This window comes from Magnolia sinica, chromosome 4 (assembly GCF_029962835.1).
Source record: "Magnolia sinica isolate HGM2019 chromosome 4, MsV1, whole genome shotgun sequence".
In the NCBI taxonomy this organism is placed as follows: Eukaryota; Viridiplantae; Streptophyta; class Magnoliopsida; order Magnoliales; family Magnoliaceae; genus Magnolia; species Magnolia sinica.
This window is the reverse complement of record NC_080576.1, coordinates 114,478,989-114,497,609: the sequence shown is the minus strand read 5'-3', so window position 1 is coordinate 114,497,609 and position 18,621 is coordinate 114,478,989. Positions and strand designations below refer to the sequence as shown.

Here is an 18,621-nt window from a genome sequence, read left to right as displayed (position 1 = left end):
TCATGGTCCTATTGTTTTATAAAGCAGTCATGTTGGTCGGAAAGATCTGGTTGTACCACAAAATAACGTGCTTCCGGCTGCAGCTGATCTGATCTCTGTCTAAAAGCACGATTTCAATGTGCACGGTGACACAGAGAGCCGGTGCGCACAATATCTCCTACCGTTAATGAAATTGGCGGGAATCTAGTAAAATGAGAATTGAAGTGCCTGCCTGGGTTCATGATTCAATTGACAAATCTCCTTCTTGGGAATTTCTCGGAAGAGTTTTAATTTTAATTTTTTACATGTTTCCCGTGATATTATCAGAAAATCTCCCTGAAAATAAAATATTATAATTTAATAATGATCTTAAAATTTAAAAATATAGGTATACAATTATTTATTTTAACTGCTAACTAAAGTTTTTTCTTTTAAATATTAATAATTTCTTTATAAAATTGAGAGAAAATAAGAGTTATGAGATTTTGAAATTTTTGTGCTATTATTGCACTAATATACGGTTTTAAGAAGACACCGCTACTTTTAAAATTCTTAACACTATTTGTCACAATGCTATGAACGTCGCATTCATGCAAGTGTATATATGTACTTTATTGCTAATGAAGAGCATGACCCCAAAGCGCGTGGTGAGCAATGAGAGAGTGGTTGCACACGTCTCCTTATGTAATGATCACATACATCCAAATGTAAGTTCCCATGCAGTTGAGCTGTGAGTTTCTTACACCTAAGTTGCACGGGGCCCTTAATGTGTCCATGCCATCCGATAATCGAACAGATGAGTCATCTTAATGTTTGGCCCAAAGCTTTAAAAAATAATAATAATAAATAAATAAATAAATAAATTAGCCTAATCTAGAACCTAGGTGAGTTACTCCATGGAAAATAATGTAGAGCAATGGGAGGGGAAGTCTACTATAGAAGTTTCTAAATTGTGTTTGGGCCAACTTTTTGAATATATGCCATCAATTCCGCTTATTAGACAATCCCAGCAAGGATGACATAATTCAAATGGGCCACATCACGTAATTTATATTTGACATGTGATTTTTATGTGCTTCTCTATGGTGTTGCCATTTAAATCTCCAATATATGCTTGATTTTAGTTTGTATGGGGAACAAGAGGTGGCACATCTGATGTGTGGTACTGACACATCATGATGAGCCCACGGAAGTGCAAACAAATGACAACTAATGGTGCAACATTTGAAATCATTCTTGTTGTTGAAAGAGAATTAGATAATTGGGAATTTAGGAAAAGGAATTTAGCACGCGATTTTTGATACTCCATTGCAAAATATAATCGTCGAACATATGAATCATAAGCTTATATATCATGGTAGGAGCGTGCTGAATTTGGCTATGCTCAAACGGTGTTTTTGGATGGAAGTCGTTAATATGGATTATTACTTGATAAATAATTCATCTACTATTATATTAAATAGTAAAATTCTTTGAAAGGTATAGTTTGAAAAACTTATTACTTAATAAATTTTTCACTTCTAACTTATATTAAATTGCAATTTTTTTAAAAAAAGCATGATATAAAAATCGATTAATTATTCGTTCATTTAAAGTTTTGATTATAATGTTTATGTATGGATTTTCAAATAACATGCTTATGTATGAATTCCCAAATAGCACAGAAATATGCATTATGGGAGTGACAAGTTATTAACTAAGATATAGTTTTTAATAAAAATTCAAGTTACCGTATGGTACTCTACCATGATGTATGTGTTTCATTGACATTGTCTTTCCATTTTTTTCAGCTGATTTTAGGACATGCGCCCCAAAAAATGAAGCGTATCCAAATCTCAAGTGGCCCACACCACAAGAAACCGTGGAGATTGAAGGCCTACCATTAAAATATTCTTATGAGCAAAAAAGATTCGGGGCAAGCTTATATTTGTGTTTTCCCTTCACCTAGGTGTGCGCGGCAAATGAACATTACAAGACTCCTTCGAAATTTTTTAAAGGTAGCCATTTAATCACAACTACTCAGAAGATCTGCCTCATTTTTGGGCTCGAGCCCTAAAATAATGATCCAAAATGGATGGACGGTATGGATAAAATGCATACATCATTGTGGGGCCCACTGCTACTGCAGTGTCAGTATGCAATCCACCGACGTGGTTTGCCTACTACACTGCCACTCGGCACTGGACCTACTCCGTAGGCCACACCATGATGCATGTGTTATATCCATGCCGTCAAGAGATTTTTACAGATCATTTTATGACATAAGGCCAAAAATGAGGTGGATCCAAAACTCAGGCAGACCACACCACAGGAAACAGTGGTGATTGAACCCCTACCATCAAAAACTTGGTGGCACAAAAGTTTTGGATCAAGCTGATATCCGTGTTTTACCTTAACCATGTCTGTGTGACAAATCAACAGGTTGAATGGCAAATAAACATTGCAGAGGCCCTATGAAGCTTTTAATAGTAGGAGTTCAATCACCACTGTTTTCCGTGGTGTGATCCACATAAGATTTGGCTCTGTCGGCTCATGTCGTAAAACGATGAGTAAAAAATGGATGGACGGCGCAGATATAGCACACACATCATGGTGGGGCCCACAGCACCGATCAGTAGCCACCAGCGTCAGTAGGCAATCCGTCGTTTCCAATTCAATGGCTAAGATTTTAAGTATATAGACTATCTAGGTGGTTGCCTATCATGCCAACAGTTCCGAGCCATTCATCCACTTCATGCCGTGGCATTCAATGACGAAATCCAGACTGCACAAACCCAAGGGCCCATTGTGCCCACATCCCAAAAATCACATCGATCCAATTATTCTAACTAGTCAATTTGTATTTATCAAATGGACGGCTGAAAATTAAAATTAGGAATTTTTAAAACAATAGTGATAAAATATCACCCTAGACACGTGCACTTCCCATGTTTTAAACCGTAGGGCTGTGGACCCAGATCAAGCTCAGCCCATTCTGTCGGAGGCCATTTCTATCCAGTATCAACCATCAATCAAGGGTGTCCCTGACGCAACTAGCAAGAACTCTTATGCTCTTCAATCCAAGACGCATTTTTCTCAGGTCGGCATGATCCAGACCGTTGAGTAGGTGCTTCCTGTCATGGGAGGCCCATCACCAAAATTCCACCGGATAAAAATGATCCCGACAAGCTGAAAAGAGGATTCTTCTCTTCAAACGAGAGCTACCCATGGTTCACGCCCACGTTGTACTAATTAGGATGGTTCCACACCGTTGGTATGTGCACCACTGTTCAATGATCCATACCATTCATCTGTAAATATATCACGATTCAAACTATCCAGACCGTCAAGATGGCAGACTCCTATCGATGGTCACTAGAACATAATACAGGCAACGGTGAGGACCATAGGATCATCCACATCCCAGGCGCTCCCGACCAGACTAATGGTCTTGATCACCGAACACTAGGCCTTAACAGTAATGATGATGGCCCATTCTACCGTACGCCGATTTTAGTTAACAGCTTGACATCATGCCATCACAAGCTTTGGCGATCTGAACCACTGATTTGATGTGCCCAAGAATCAAAGGGTTGACAACTTCGAATCTGGATTATTTTCGATCAATACCTTATCTAAGTTGGGTCCCATCAGATGAATGCTCCAGATTGCTGTCCAAAGATTCCACACTTACAGAATCGTGCCTGTCAGCAAACTGATGAACATGCCCTGCAATTCCTCCTGTGGGGATCACATCCCACATTGACGAGGCCCACCGTGGATAGGCAAACCAATCAAAAGGTTATTATTATCCAATTGCAGAGATTTTTGGAGTATGCTCAGTCCATGATAGGGCCCAACAGAAAAGATCCATATCAGATCCATGACCATCATCTGATGGAGTTTTAGGGCTAACTCCCATCAACTAAAGTGCCATCCAAATACATGATTTGGATCACCAGATCGAACACACATGCAATTTGTTGGGCTAGACAATTTCTCATCTGAGCCTTGTTCAAGATCTCCGCATTATCAGTTGGGCCGGGCTGCAGATCTTATGGGCCAAAATCAATCGGGTCAACTCATCAGTCAGAAAGTTGTACAAGCTCAAGAGAAACGAGTCTAATGATCAAAGCATCGTCTAACAATTCCTATGTTTTGGCAAACAACCATTGAAGCTTGGGATCAACCTGAACCCAATTGACCAAGGTCAGGTAGGATCGGGCTGTGAAGGTCGTTGGGTTGCGCAAAATTCAGGTTGGGTTGTCTGGTTGGGAATATCATATATATTTGGGTAGGACTAGGGTGGGCCAGGTTGGGTTGTCTGGTTGGTAATAATCACATATATTTGGGTAGGACTAGGTTGGGCCAGGTTGGGTTAGGTTAGAGATGGGCAGCTGGGGTTGGAATTCGGTTCAGTTGGTGTAGCGTATTGGGTCCTTATGATTGATCTTTAACCAAACTTACCTGGTGGTTATCCAAACGGGCCCTCAAAAACATGTCCCCGGAAGCTCCTCTATACTGAAGAAATCACAACCTTTTTTTTTTTGAAAGATGAGAAATTTATTAGGCGAAAGCCGAAAAGAAGAAACAACACAAAGGAAAAAAGGCAAAAAAGAAACAAACAAAAATATAAATACAACACCACCCCCAACTGGCCAAAAATCCCAAAGAACAAAAAGAGTAAGGAGCCCAATCCCTAAACAATAAAAAAACTCTAGAAAACACCTCAGCTGACGAAACCTTGAGGTTTCTAAAACATCAATTGTTCCTCTCAGCTCAAGCCCATAAAGCTGCCATAAGAACCCTTCGCTTCTTTATCCCAATAATTCCTCCCACGTCTGCGTGCTAGATGCAAAGGGGACCATTAATAGAGTTTGGCATAGCCCACGAGACCCCTGCCAGACGAAGAACACTACACTAGAAATCCATAGAGAAAGGACAGTGGATAAAGAGATGGTCCGCTGATTAGTCAGCCTGAAGGCACACCAATCAAACATTTGGCAAAATCATACTTTTTTTTTTCCTCAAGTTTTTTATCATTCGCACACGGTTCCTACACCGCAACCCTTAAGAGGGTCACCTTAGAACCAAAGAGAGCCCATATGGCAACACCTAGTTGATGCAAGAGCAACAGAGAGGGATCTGTGGAACAATCGCACTGAAAACAAACCAGAACTTGCAAAAGGCCAAGAAAGGGAATCTTTTGAGCTTGACATAGGGGAACCATCTTGTAATCTAGAAAGGAATTGGGTGAGATCTAGAATTTCAGAGTTAGATAGGTTCCTAAAAGAGGGGAAGCCAAATCCCTCCTCCATCACCAGAGAAATAAATAGTCAGCCACCGAAACATTTGGTTTGAGACTGATAGCAAATAGGGCTAAAAATGATTCAAAAAGAGAGGGAGATCCACACCAAAAATAAACTTGGAGCCATTACCCAAGGAAAATGGCAATCTTTTGAGGACTTTCGGGGCCACCTTAGCTATACATTTCCAAATAAAAGGAATCACGATATAGAGAGGAGGATTTGGTCCATCATCAATGAGTTAACCATATTTAGCAAAGATAACCATCCTCTAAAGACTTCCATCCTCACACCCAATTCTCCAAACCCATTTGCCCAAGAGATCCTCATTGACAATCTTCAATCTTTCTATTCCCACTCCCCCTTCCTTGAAAGGAGTACAAACCTCCTAGTTCAAAGCGGGAATTTCCTAGAGGTCAAACCTCCTTGCCACAAAAAATCTTACAGAGCTAGTCAATCTTCAAGATGATAGACTTCGGACAATAGAAGAGAGACATGAAATAAATTGGCAAATTATAAAGGGAGGCCTTTATCAAATTCAATCTGCCACTCGAGGATAACGTATTGCATTTCTGGGAGTACAGTTTCCTCTCCAATCTCTTGATGATCTTATCCCATAGATACAACAGAGATTTCCTTATACACAGGAGAAGTCCCAGATAAGTAGTAGGCAAAATCAAGCCTACATCCAAGAGATTCAACTAGGGAAGATATTACCTTTGGAGATGAATTAATCCCACATAACTCACTCCTTGATAGATTCACCTTCAAACCTGAGACCAACCTCGAACCAGCAAATGGCCAATGCTAAGATGGTCACCATATTTTCATTAGCTTCACAAAAGAACAAGGTATTATCAGCATATTGCAGATGACAAATGTGCTTGGAGAAATTTTCCACCTAGAATCCCCTGAAAAGCCCTGATTCTTGGCCCTTGGACAACATATGACTAAAAGATATAGTAATTAACACACAGAAAATGGGACAATGGATCACCCTGCTGAAGACCCCTGGGTGCCCTAAAGAAGCCAAATGGGAATCCATTTAAAAGAACTGAAAATCTAGGAGAAGAAACACAACTACTTATCTAAGCCCTCCACTTAACACCAAAGCCCAACCTTTCCAGCATGTAATTCAGGAAAGCACAGTCCACATGATCATAGGCCTTCTCAGGATCAAGTTTGCAAATATTTTTTGACCCTCCCTCTCTCAAATAGGAATCCAAACACTCATGAGCGATCCAGGATCTGTCTAACTTGAACAACGGCAAACCGAAAAGGAAAAATGATATTGGGAATAACCAACTTTAACCTCTGACTAAGGATATTAGGTAGGATTTTGTAAGGGCTACCAAGGAGACTGATGGGACAAAAATCCTAGAGATTCTGAGCCCCTTCCAGTTTGAGAAATAGGGATAAGAAAGTGCTCCCCATCTCAGCAGGCAATCTATTGAATTAAAAAATAATAATAAAATAAAATAAAATCAGCTACAAAACTGAAAAGTTCACGCTTAACTAAGCCCCATAAGGATTGATTGAAAAAAAAAAGAAGCAATTAGGAATCTATCCGGAACAAAAGCTTTATCCCACCCTAACTCCCAAACCACCGATTTAATCTCATCGAGCTCCACAGGTTTCTCCAAAAGAACAACATCCTCAGGAGGAACAGAACTAAAAGATAATTCATCAATGCATGGGCAGGAAACATTATCAGAAGATAGCAAATTAGAATAAAAATGACTATAAAACTGCAAATGGAATCCTTAACAGAAACAAGAATATCATCAAGGAAATAGAATTAGCACGTGCCCTAGCACCAACTATACCATGGAAAAACCTTGCACTACGATCACTCTCTTTAAGCCAAATAGCTTGAGACCACTAGCGCCATTTTTTTCCTCCTCTTTCAATCTAGAACAAAAATCATAGATAACTTAGCTCTAGAGGCTATCTCTTCTTCAAATAATTGACCCCCTTCCTCTTTCACATCCAGCTCTTGAATAGCAACAAGCATTGAGGACGTTTCCGCTTCTCTCTGACTAGAAATCTCATGATGCCAATTTTTAGCTTATACTTCAGCATCTGAAGCTTTTTGAAAAGTCTAAAGAATGGGAAACCATCCATATCAAAAGAAACCCAGCAATTTGACATTAGGGAACTAAAACCTTTCATCTCCAACCGGGCTAATTTGAACCTTCCCCAGTTTATCTCATCACTTACCAAAACTAGACAATGATCAGATATAAGCTTGGGCATACCTTTTTGGCGAGCGAGCGGGAATTGGTGGATCAAGTCAGGAAAAACTAAAAATCTATCAAGAAGGGACATAGCCGGAGAAGATTGACCATTATACCAAATATATTTCACATTCCCCATAGGAAGATCTAACAGTTCATGTTTGCGCACGCAATCCGAAATACCCCGCATGGAAGAAGAAACCCAAGACCCATTTAGCTTCCCATAGATAAACTGAACCTTGTTAAAATCACCTCCCACATACCATGGGAGATGCCACTTATCTATAGCAGAAGGAAGTTTATTCCAGAGAGAGGTACATGAAGATGGTCTGCATGGGCCAGAGACCTAACGAAAGACCACGTTAACTAAGAACAAACCCACCAAGCTATCTTCCTTGACTCTACTGGAGGAATCCCAAATAAGCAGGATTCCTCCAGCCGAGCCAACGGCACTTAAAGCTAACCAGGCCTTATCTTTTTTACTCCATTAAGAGTTGAAAATACCTCTACCAATTGCTTGCAACTTAGTCTGTTAAAGAACTATCATACGAGCTTTAAAGCGAGTGCACATTTCTTTGACCTGAGACTGCTTATGAGGGCATCCCAAACCTCGCATGTTCCAGAAAAAAGGATCTTCATTGGATAACCTTACTAACCTCTCTTCCCTTCCTCCCCAACAGACCCATCAGGGAGATAGCTAAATTGTGAAGCTCTCTGTTTTGGTGGAAAGATTTCAGAGAGCCCAGCGAGGAAACCCCATCCAGTGAGACTCATAAACCCCTCTACGCCACAAGCTTAAATGAGGTGATATAATCTTCATCCCTTTTTTTCCAAACACCACACCTAAAAGTCTCCCGACATGGCAAACATCATCTCTAACCCATTGCTTCTTCTTTATGGCTTCCATGAGACCTTCTAAAACCTCCACCGAAATGGCCATCGGAGATACACCCCCCTAAAGAAACCTAGAATCGTACAGGACAATGGAGGCCCCCTAAGGGGGAAACCTCTAACACATCCTCGAGGGGCATCTGGGCCAACTCATTTGATACCCTAACTTTTGGCTAAAAAGAGTCAGCAAGGGAGGGACCATCTAGAGGGATCGGGACTAAGGTCATAGGACCGACCAAGCCATGGGTACGATTAAAAGGACAACCCGATATAGATTGGGGACTAGGGTCGAGACATTAAGGAAGCGCCAACCAAAACGTAAATAAACCCCCCCACCCCCCCCCCCCCCCCAAAAAAAAAAAAAGAAAGAAAAAGAGAAAAACAAGACACTAAGAAAAAGAATCGTTCAACCAATGTCATTTACGAACTGCTGAATCCCAACCAGCTGGACGGCCCAGATTTGCATGCCCCCTTGCCACATGTATGATGGAGGGATTCTTTTTACACATCCGGTCCCCTACTTTAAAGAGAAAAAGAAAAAATAAATAATTGGTTAACTGGGAATGGGGGCTGTCCTCTAGCATTGATGAAAACTGGGAATGCGTAGTCGTTGTGCAAGCCACCGGGATTATTACCCACGGTGTAACATTCATCATGGTTTCTGCATTGAGACCATCGTTTCCGCAAACATGCCGGTTATGCGATTCTCCATTGCCATTAAGGTCTGGATAGACATGTCAACAAAAGATAGAGGGAGAGCTCCTCACACCTCTCCATGATGAATCAATCCTGTTTTGGCTAATTGGCCTGTCAGTCGATAAGATGGTTTTGGGAAGCAACCAATATTGGTTAGAGAGAGCCATCTCCAATGCTATACAAGATGGCACTGATATCATTTCCATGCCCACTTGGTGGATAAGATGTTTGACATGTCTTAGAGAATGGCATCAATGTCACGTTTGCAGCTATAAATGAGGGCCCAGTGCAACAGTAGCATAAGGGATGTAGCACCATTGATGATAACAGTGGCAACCAGGACAATCAACCGCACAAACCCAATGGTTTCCATGGAATCATTGTTTCCACCTATTTATTAAAAATAAATAAATCAAAGTCTGTTCAGGTTTCCACTCTGGATATTCTTATCAATTTCCAGAGAAGGAAAAGAAACCTTTTTACACTCTGAGGGCATCCTTGCATCTCTGCATACACGGCGAATCCTTCAGCTGCTCCCCTGCAACCTTTGGATCAGCATCCGGAAACAGTCTATTCTCTACTACACCTTATCCATTGTCGGCACTTCCATGCTAACACAAACAAGTTATGGTGTTATTTATTTATTTGCAATAAAAATGGAATGTTCATAGGGAAAGGAACAGATTCTCATGGCTATGGACTTAGATTGATGAATGATTGGAATTGGAGGTATCTCTGGGGATGCGATTGGATTTGCAATCAGCAGTATTGCAGATTTGTTAAGAATGTTGAGTGTTTTCATGCTATTATTAATACTCAGTTGCAGCTTCCTGCCATTAAATGGCATTAGATAGCTTGTAATCGGTGCTAAACGCATGCAATAGCATGATCATTAGGAAAAAAAGCATGTTTGATAGCTCGTTGGTGCGTGTGTAGTGTAAGATCACGAAATCCTAACTTGCTAGATTAGAAATTAGGCCTAGAAAGCTTTAACCTGGGAAAACTCTGCCAAGAAACTGCATTGGATCAGGAAGGGCTGGATACAATTCAGTTTTTTGCAGCAGAAATTTGATAAACCTGAATGGTTTGGATCTTGTCATCACCAAAATTCAAAACACTTGGAGACAGCATAAGCTAGTGGAGACAGTGTAGTATGTGTGATCCAGGGTACAAATCTTGGTAGCGTTACGTTTCCAAAAAAAGAAAAGACACCAAACACTTGGGGTGTTCGGATAGTCAAAATCTAAATGGACATTATTTTCCTCAAAATTGTTCGAAAATGGATTCTTTTTTGGGGGATGTTTTTTAAGCATGCGGAAAACCCAGATTTATTAGACAACAATTGTATCTTACATTAGAGAAAAGTCATTGTAGATGACATAAATGATTTGCAGAATCCATAGCTCTCTTTTAATCCAAAAAGCAAAAAAGTCAAATCAACGCAAAACTTCTAAAAATGCAAATGACCAAATTGCAATTTTCTCCCCTAGCCTTTATACTGAGGTTCTTTAAATTTCAATTGCATTAACTTTCAAGTTGGGCTAACTACAATACGAGGGAAACTCATTAACCAAACACCATCAAGGACAATGGTAGGTAGAAGCATTGTTGTTAAATGCGACCGCATATTCGCATATGCGAATTCTCCCATGCATTTCGCACATGCCACGATGGCATAATGTGAGAATATGCGATCGCATATGCAATGCATGCGATCGCACATTGGCATCCACAAATTATTTTATTTTATTATTTATTTATTTTTATTTTTGCAAAAAAAAAAAAAAAAAGACCTTTTGCCAATAAAGACATCCAAACCTCCTCCATTTGCAACATTCTCATTCCGAAACTCTCTTACTCTTTCTTTTTTTTTTTTCTCTTACATTCTTACTTCCAAGTGCAATCAATCTCTCTTGCATAGTTCCTATCCTACTTCCAACCAAGTTCCAAGTTCCTACTTCTTTACAAGATTAAAGCAAGAAGATCATTTATTCATTTAAGAAGATAAGTTTACCTCTCTTAGAAGATCAAGATTCAAGCTTCGAGCACTCTCAAGGAAGATTCAACTTTCAAGATTCAAGCACTCTCATTCTACAATCTACATTTCCCTCTTTTACACAATAATCCTAATTCTTGAATGTTAATGACTTGATGTATACTCAATTCATTGTTTAATTGATTTTATTTCTCTCAAATGTATTTTAAATATGTAAAATTAAATATCTATTTACTCAAGAAAGTTCCCCCTAATTTCTTATAGTTTTTCACATTTTTTCTCCTATTTTTTTTATTGTTTTTTTTAAATTTTTAAAAAAAAAAAAAAAAAAAAAAAAAAAAAACAAATATGCGATTGTGCGATCGCATATGCCAACATTGGGTAGAAGTTTGTGAATGTCAGAAGAAGTTGGCCTTAACTTGAAGACCATTAGGTGAAGTTCGTCCACCTTGCAAATGCACATCCTATTATGCATGTGCGACAATATCCACCTTGCACATACAAATGCCGTGTCATGTATGCATGACACTAGAGCTGTTGAAAAAGGTCGGCCTTAACTTCAAGATTAATGAGCTCGAGAACCAGCACAACCAACTCATCAGTGGGGCCACACATGACATTTGAGTCAATTCATTGGTTGTGACCCCCCCCCCCCCCCCCAAAGAAAAGAAATGTTTTCCCCTTGATTTATTGTTTTTGATATTTGAATTGAAAAGTAAACCATCAATTCTACAAAAACAATAATTACCCTTATCCATAGTATATTTTTTCTAACATGAAACTAGGTAACAATTGTCTAATGAATATAGGTTTTCCGCATGCTAAACAAATAATCCCCATAAATAGAATCCATTTTAGAATAATGCCAAAGTGAATAATCATTAGGTAATCATTAGTTTCTCCATGTCCACCCTATAGGGGTCATTGGAAACACAAAAAGTCGGTGCGTTTGAAAACATGGACGGCGGTGGTAAATGGATTCAGTTTCATGCGAATTGGAATCCTAGCAAAGAGGTGTGATTTCAATGCCTATTACCATGGAATCCTCCAATGGTAGGAAATCCGACCGCTGGACTTTTTCTTCAAAAGAAAACTTCTTCTCATTCTCATGTTTTGCCCATCTTCCGTCTCTCTGCTCATTCCATCTCTTTCTCACTACAACCGCACTTCATCTATTGACGGCGATCATCGGCACTAGGAGTGATTGAAGGTAGTCACCGGCAATGTTCGAGTTGTCGGTATCGCTACAAGTGTCGCTAGGCAAAGATAAAGATATAATACCGTTATCACCGATAATATCGCCAATATCCGGAAATGCAGGGAAAATGGGGGAAACATGGAAAAAATGGTGGAATTTTTCAGTGAAACTTCAGGACATGCCTGAATACACATATTTACATATTGAGGAATAAAAAAATTACAAAAAGAATGCATTAAATAATAAGTTTCCATTTAGTAGGGGCCAGAAGGATGTCCAAAGCTCAAGTGGACCACATGATGGATGGATTGGATCTCGTCTCAATTTGCCATGCTGGTACATATAGTGCCATTTGAGCTCCTTAATGTACACAAATTACAGATGAAAGTGCATAGATCCAGTTGATCTTAACTACTTGATTTCACCTATTGAATTTGTACTTTTGACCACTTCTCAGATTTTATTTTATTTTTCTTTCAGTTTGTAATTGTATGGTGTCCCATGATTCGGTGATCCAAATTGTTTATATGATGGGCCTCAACACCGATGCTTCATGCACCAAAACTCTCCCACATCAAAATATGTGAACCCCAAAAAAGGTTTCAATGGCAAGGCGTTCAATCCTCCATTGCTTTTTACAGTGTGGTCCACTTGATTTTTGGATGTCTTATTTTTCGAATCAAGACTTACGACGAGCTCACCAAGTGGAAGGACGGTTTGGATCTGTTTTCCTTTCATCCATATCTTTTTGATGTTATTAACAGTTTGGATGAAAAATAAACATCATTGGGAGCCTCAAAAAGGTTTCAACGGTGGAAATCAATACTTCCATTGTTTCCTGTGGCATGGTCTAGTTGAGCTTTTGATATACTTCAATTTTGGCCTCGACCCCTAAAATGATCTGTAAAAATGTATGGATGGTGTGGATAAACCACATGAAATCACAGTGGGCCCAATAGAGTTTACTCAGTACCATAAGAGGGTATTGAGTAACTCAGTACGCAATCCAATTTCATCCGAGTCTGGGATCTTACCAGAATCCACACGCGCGAAGGATCCGATGGCCACTGAAAGGCCACCATGATGTATGAAATTTATCCGCACCGTCCATTCATTTCTTCATATTATTTTAAAACATTATCCAACAAATATATAATATCTAAATCTCCAATGGGCTATACGGTGGTAATTAAATTAATATCGTTGAAAAATTCTTAGGGGCCATAGAAGTTTTAAATCAAGATTATATTTGTTTTTCCACTCCATCCAGGTGTATATGAACATATCAAGGGGCTGGATGTAAAATAAACAATACAGTAGGCCCTATGAAGGTTTCAACGGTGGGCGTCCTTAGCATTGTTGCTTCCTATGGTGTGGTCCACTTGAGCCTTTGATATGCTTTATTTTTGGTCCAGTATTCTAGAATGATATGAAAAGATGGATGGACGGTGTGGATAAGATTCATACTTCACGGTGGTCCCTCAGTGGCCCTTGGATCCTCCCCATATACCGAGCTCCGAACGGACCGGGTGGTACCTGATCCACGCGCCCATCCGCTGCGAAAACGGATTGGCTACTGCCACTGGCCAATGGTTGGTGGTCGGTGCTCTGTGGGCCCCACCATGATGTATGTGTTTCATCCATGCATCACGGTGGTCCCTCAGTGGCCCTTGGATCCTCCCCCTATACTGAGCTCCGAACGGACCGGGTGGTACCTGATCCACGCGCCCATCCGCTGCGAAAACGGATTGGCTACTGCCACTGGCCAATGGTTGGTGGTCGGTGCTCTGTGGGCCCCACCACTATGTATGTGTTTCATCCATGCCGTCTATCTATTTTTATAGATCATTTTATGGTATGCTTAAAAAAAAATTGAGGTATATACTAATCTCAATTGGACCACATTATAGGAAACAGTGTTGAATGAACTTAAGACCATTAAAAACTTTTTAGGGGCCATAAAAGTTTTGAATCAAGCTGATCTTCGTTTTTTCCCTTCATCTGGGTCTGTATGGCCTAATTAACAGATTGGATGTCAAATAAACAGTACAGTGGGTCTTAGGAGGATTTAAATGGTGGATATCCAATCACTATTACTTTCCTGTGGTGTGGTCCATCTGAGATTCGTATCCCTCTCGATTTTGGGATAAAGCCCTAAAATGATCCGTAAAAATGGAAGAACAGAATGGATAAAATACATACATCATGGTGGGGCCTAGAAAGGTTTCAATGGTTAAAATCATTATACCCACCATTTTGTATGGTATGATCCACTTGATCTTTGGATTTGATTCAATTTTGGCCTTAACCCCTTAAAGTGGATGGAAAAACAGATGGACGACGTAGATATACCACATACATTCAATGTGGGCCCAACTGAGTTTAGTCAGTACGATAAAAGCATACTCGGTAACCGATTTCCCACGAAAACCTTAGAAAAGGCCTGTGCGACTGCGAGAGGGTTGGAGGGGGGGAAAAAAAAAAAACCCTAAAGAGGGTTTTGCGGGGAGATAGTGAGATACGAAGGGTTTTGCAAGAGATTTCAAATCCCTAAATCTGTACCGGTTCTTTCGATCGAGATTCGAGAAGCTCCTCCCGTTCCGACTTCCGATTAACCAGGTACGTAAATCGCCCTGAATTTTTTCCCCCAATTTTTACATATTCACGCAATTTCAACCCCGATATTCCGATTTATTCATGCAGCCCCAATAATATCGCCTGTATTTCGATAATATCGCTCATAAAAAATAAAAAATAAAAAATCACCGATATTTCCCCAACAACTGGGAGAGAAACGAAAAAAGGAGTTTTCTGTGTCGCAGGGCTGGAGACACCGATAATATCGTCGATATTATCGACTTTTCGCCGACAATTTGAACACTGGTCACCGGTGCAAATTGGAATCTATTTCACAATTACCATGGAATCCATGGTAATTGGAATCCTGAGTTGTGTTTGGTAGCAGGTAATTGGAATCCACAATAATCGAAAATTTGTGTTTGGTGGCTTGTAATTGGAGTGCATTGAAAATTTGTACAGGGAGGGGGTCCACTTCTTCTTTAATGCCATGTCTAAGCCCCTATCTTTTTATCATGCTCCTTTCAGACCTGTCAACCCTAAAACATGTCAAAACCCCTCACCCAAAAACATGTCAAGCCACATATCAAGCTCTTCTATATTGCCAGAATTTCTCTGATGTGTAAGGAGTGGGATCCTTGACCAAAGGGCTGGTTTGTTGTATTTTTAGTGTTACTGTCTGTTTTCTGTTTCTGTTGGCTGTTTTTCTTTTGGCTTTTGCCTATAATAAAGATCATCCATAAAAAATTTAAAAAAAAAAAGAGGAAGTAAAGATCATCTACTAATCAAAGAATGCCAAAGTCAAACTAAAGTAAGAATTTCACCCATCCAAACACGGAGTAAATGACATGAATCCTTGTTTTACATATTTGGAAGGGGGGAAAAGATTACTGATTATGTTTCTGCACTTGAGCTTTTAAATCAGTTAGCAGGGAAAGGGAAAAAGGATCTGTTTGACTGTTTGAACACATCTCGTCATCTCCATAACAGGGAAAAGAGTTGCTTCTCTTTGCATTTTTTTTTTTTGTTGTTGTCAGCACTTTCGAGCTAACACAAACAAGGAATTGGAGGTCTCTAGGGGCGTGGTTGGAATGGAGATGCCTATGGGGGTGTGGTTGGAGTTGCAATCAGCTCTATTGCCGATCTTTGAAGATTTGAGGAATTTTTTTCTGCTGTTATTAAAACTTATTTGCAGCTTCCTTCCAATGAAACGCCATTAAAGCTTTGGTCTGTGTCTGGAATTGTAATCTTTTAAATGATGTTTGATTGTTTTCTGTAATCTTTCGTCTGTAAGTTTTGGCCTGTGATTGGCTTGTTTGATTGGAGTTGTATGCTTTGGTCTGGAATTTTTTTTCCTGCCATAATGGTTCAACAGTGGCCCACACTGTGCAGGCCAAAAAAGCAAGGCTGTTTACTCATCAGTTGGCCACATGTCCATCAAAAAAGTAAATGGTTAGAGCATGTTCTTGATTTTTGGGCAGGACATGTTCAAGGTGGCCCATTTGATCTTCTTCAGTTCTTCGCGAGAATGTTCAAGGTGGACAATTGATGAATGGCCCAGATCCCACACATGAAGTGACAGAAGGGTTATTTTCTATGGAGAGTGAATTGAGTTTTCTTCATTCTACCAAAACGAACACAAGACCAATCAGCACAAGCTACCATTGAGGGATGTGTGCGGCCTATCCCTAAGTTTTCAGTTTGTAGATGAGGGATCCATCATTTGTTGCAACAATGTGCTATGGTGGACATGGATCCCACTCTTGATGGTCAGCATGAATTTGAAGAAGTCCAATAATTGGATGGCTAGGATTTTGCAAACTGGGAAGCACATGCGCACAGTCCATCCATCATGGGCCCGCCATGTTAACAGCCTAGACCACCAATCCATTTTGCCATCGTACTAATGTGCCTTTTTGAATGTTTCTAATAATTGCATTTGATTTATGAACTTCATTGCCACGCATCAGGATGATCACAACCAAGCCATAGATATGGAAATGAAAGCCAATTCTCATAGAAAAATGCATTCCAATCCAAACAGCATAAATACGGTCGAAATCACTATCCCCAGTTTTTCTTTGGGCACATTTCTTTTCCTCATTTTGTCTTCCACCGATCCAAACATAACCATAGACTACATATATACATAATCAAAGAGCATGAAACACTGAAATCCTATGATCAACGGTTCAGATTATTCAACCTTACCTCCTAACAGCCACCCATCTCAGTAGTCACTACGATGACCGCTGTAATCTCCACATGTCGCAATATCACTCTGCACCCTCTCTGCAAGATAACCGTTGTAATCTTCACGTGCCGCAAGATCACTCTGCACCATCTCTGCAATCTTCCCTTCCTCATACTTCAATCCTTCTTCCAAAGCCAGACCACCCAACGCTCCAGCCACAGCCCCAACAGCCAAACCAGTGCCCATCCCCATTTTACTCCCCCTCGGCTTCTGATCATAGACAGAACCTGCCGACGAAGAAAAATCAAAGGGGGCCGATGGCCCGCTGGGCCCACTACTGTAACTAGCTACCCGATCAAAGAATGGGCGGGGAGGGTGCGGCGGGGATGGCGAGTAGTAACCAGGATAGTATCCGGAGTACGGGTCGGCATAATTCCCGTATGGGTATTGAGATTGAGGAGGCGGCGGAGGGTTTACGTACGGAGACGGCGAAAACCCGCCTCTGTAATCTCTCGGTGGGGGCGGAGGGGCGGTGGAGTAATAATATCCAGACGGAGGGGTAATTTGGTAATCTGGGGTGGGAGGGGGCGGTGCTGGCCGTTCTCGGATGGCGATTTTTAGCCGGATCTTGCCCTGCGGGCGGCCGGATGGGCGACGGAGCTCGAGGGTCTTGACTCGGTTGGAATCGTCTGAATCGATCAGGTCTTGGAGAGGGGAGCGGAGGGACGCGACAAGGGGTTTAGGGGTTTCGGAGGGTTTGGAGTGGAAGATTTCGAGGGTGAGTAAGGAGTCTTTGAGGGGCTGGGCCAGAGGGAGTGTGAACCGTTCGTTCCAGACAGGGCGAATCGAGCCCGAGTCGTCGGGTCTGGTGGCGAGTTTGCGTTCCGGGTCTACCCAGAAGACGGCGTAGGGCTGAAGATCGCCGTTTCGCCAGTTTACGTTTTGGAGGTGTTTGGCTGACACGACCGTGATGTCGAGATCGAGAGGGTGTTGTGGAGGCGGGCGAGAAGATGCCATGGCGGAGACTAACGAACGCCGGGGGTGCGAATGATAAGAGGTGGGATTTTCGGAAAAAAATTGGAGATGAGAAAAGGGTTACCGGAGGCATCATTTATGATCAAAAGGGACACCTCTACCCTCGGGGAGGTATTTGATACTCTGGCAGTGTATGACACTTGATACGCAGGCACTAATAAATCGTACGTGTGGCATCATTAACTTGTATTAAACGGACTAAATTGTAAAATACAATGAAGATAAATCCATTTTTTAAATCAAAATCAGATTATTGAGCAATCTTGACCTCTGATTCTTGGGCATGTATTTGAAAAAATATAACCGTTGGATATTTATCTTATAACCGTCCAATGTCAGATTATCAAAATAACCTTAATTTTTACTCTGTTTCGTGATACACCTAAACTGAGATGCATAAGTTGAAAAGTTTTCTTGATTTTCTTGTGTTGTTCGTATGCAATTTCCAAGTAATTAGCAAGTGCCAGAGTATCATTCATAGGATGACAGTGTATCCATGCTTTCCTCTCAGCTGCGTTGTATAATACTCGGGC

At 40.8% G+C, this 18,621-nt stretch overlaps 1 protein-coding gene across 3 annotated transcripts; it reads right to left on the bottom strand.

The window, feature by feature from the left end:
* Nucleotides 1–4,473: 4,473 nt before the first annotated feature.
* Nucleotides 4,474–18,156, bottom strand: LOC131243962 (leucine-rich repeat extensin-like protein 1). Of its 3 annotated transcripts, XR_009170231.1 has the most exons (3): nt 17,071–18,156; nt 12,121–12,340; nt 9,455–9,699 (listed from the first exon to the last, which is right to left on the bottom strand). XR_009170231.1 is itself a non-coding variant. In XM_058243623.1 (2 exons), the coding sequence occupies exon 1, from the start codon at nt 18,068–18,070 to the stop codon at nt 17,090–17,092; it is 981 nt and encodes a 326-aa protein (XP_058099606.1). In that variant the 5' UTR covers nt 18,071–18,156; the 3' UTR covers nt 4,474–4,935; nt 17,071–17,089. The 3 variants fall into 3 exon arrangements, 2 of the variants coding, with proteins under 2 accessions (XP_058099606.1, XP_058099605.1); XM_058243623.1 differs by lacking the exons at nt 9,455–9,699; nt 12,121–12,340 and adding an exon at nt 4,474–4,935; XM_058243622.1 differs by lacking the exon at nt 12,121–12,340 and having other exon boundaries at nt 17,071–18,155.
* Nucleotides 18,157–18,621: the final 465 nt, after the last annotated feature.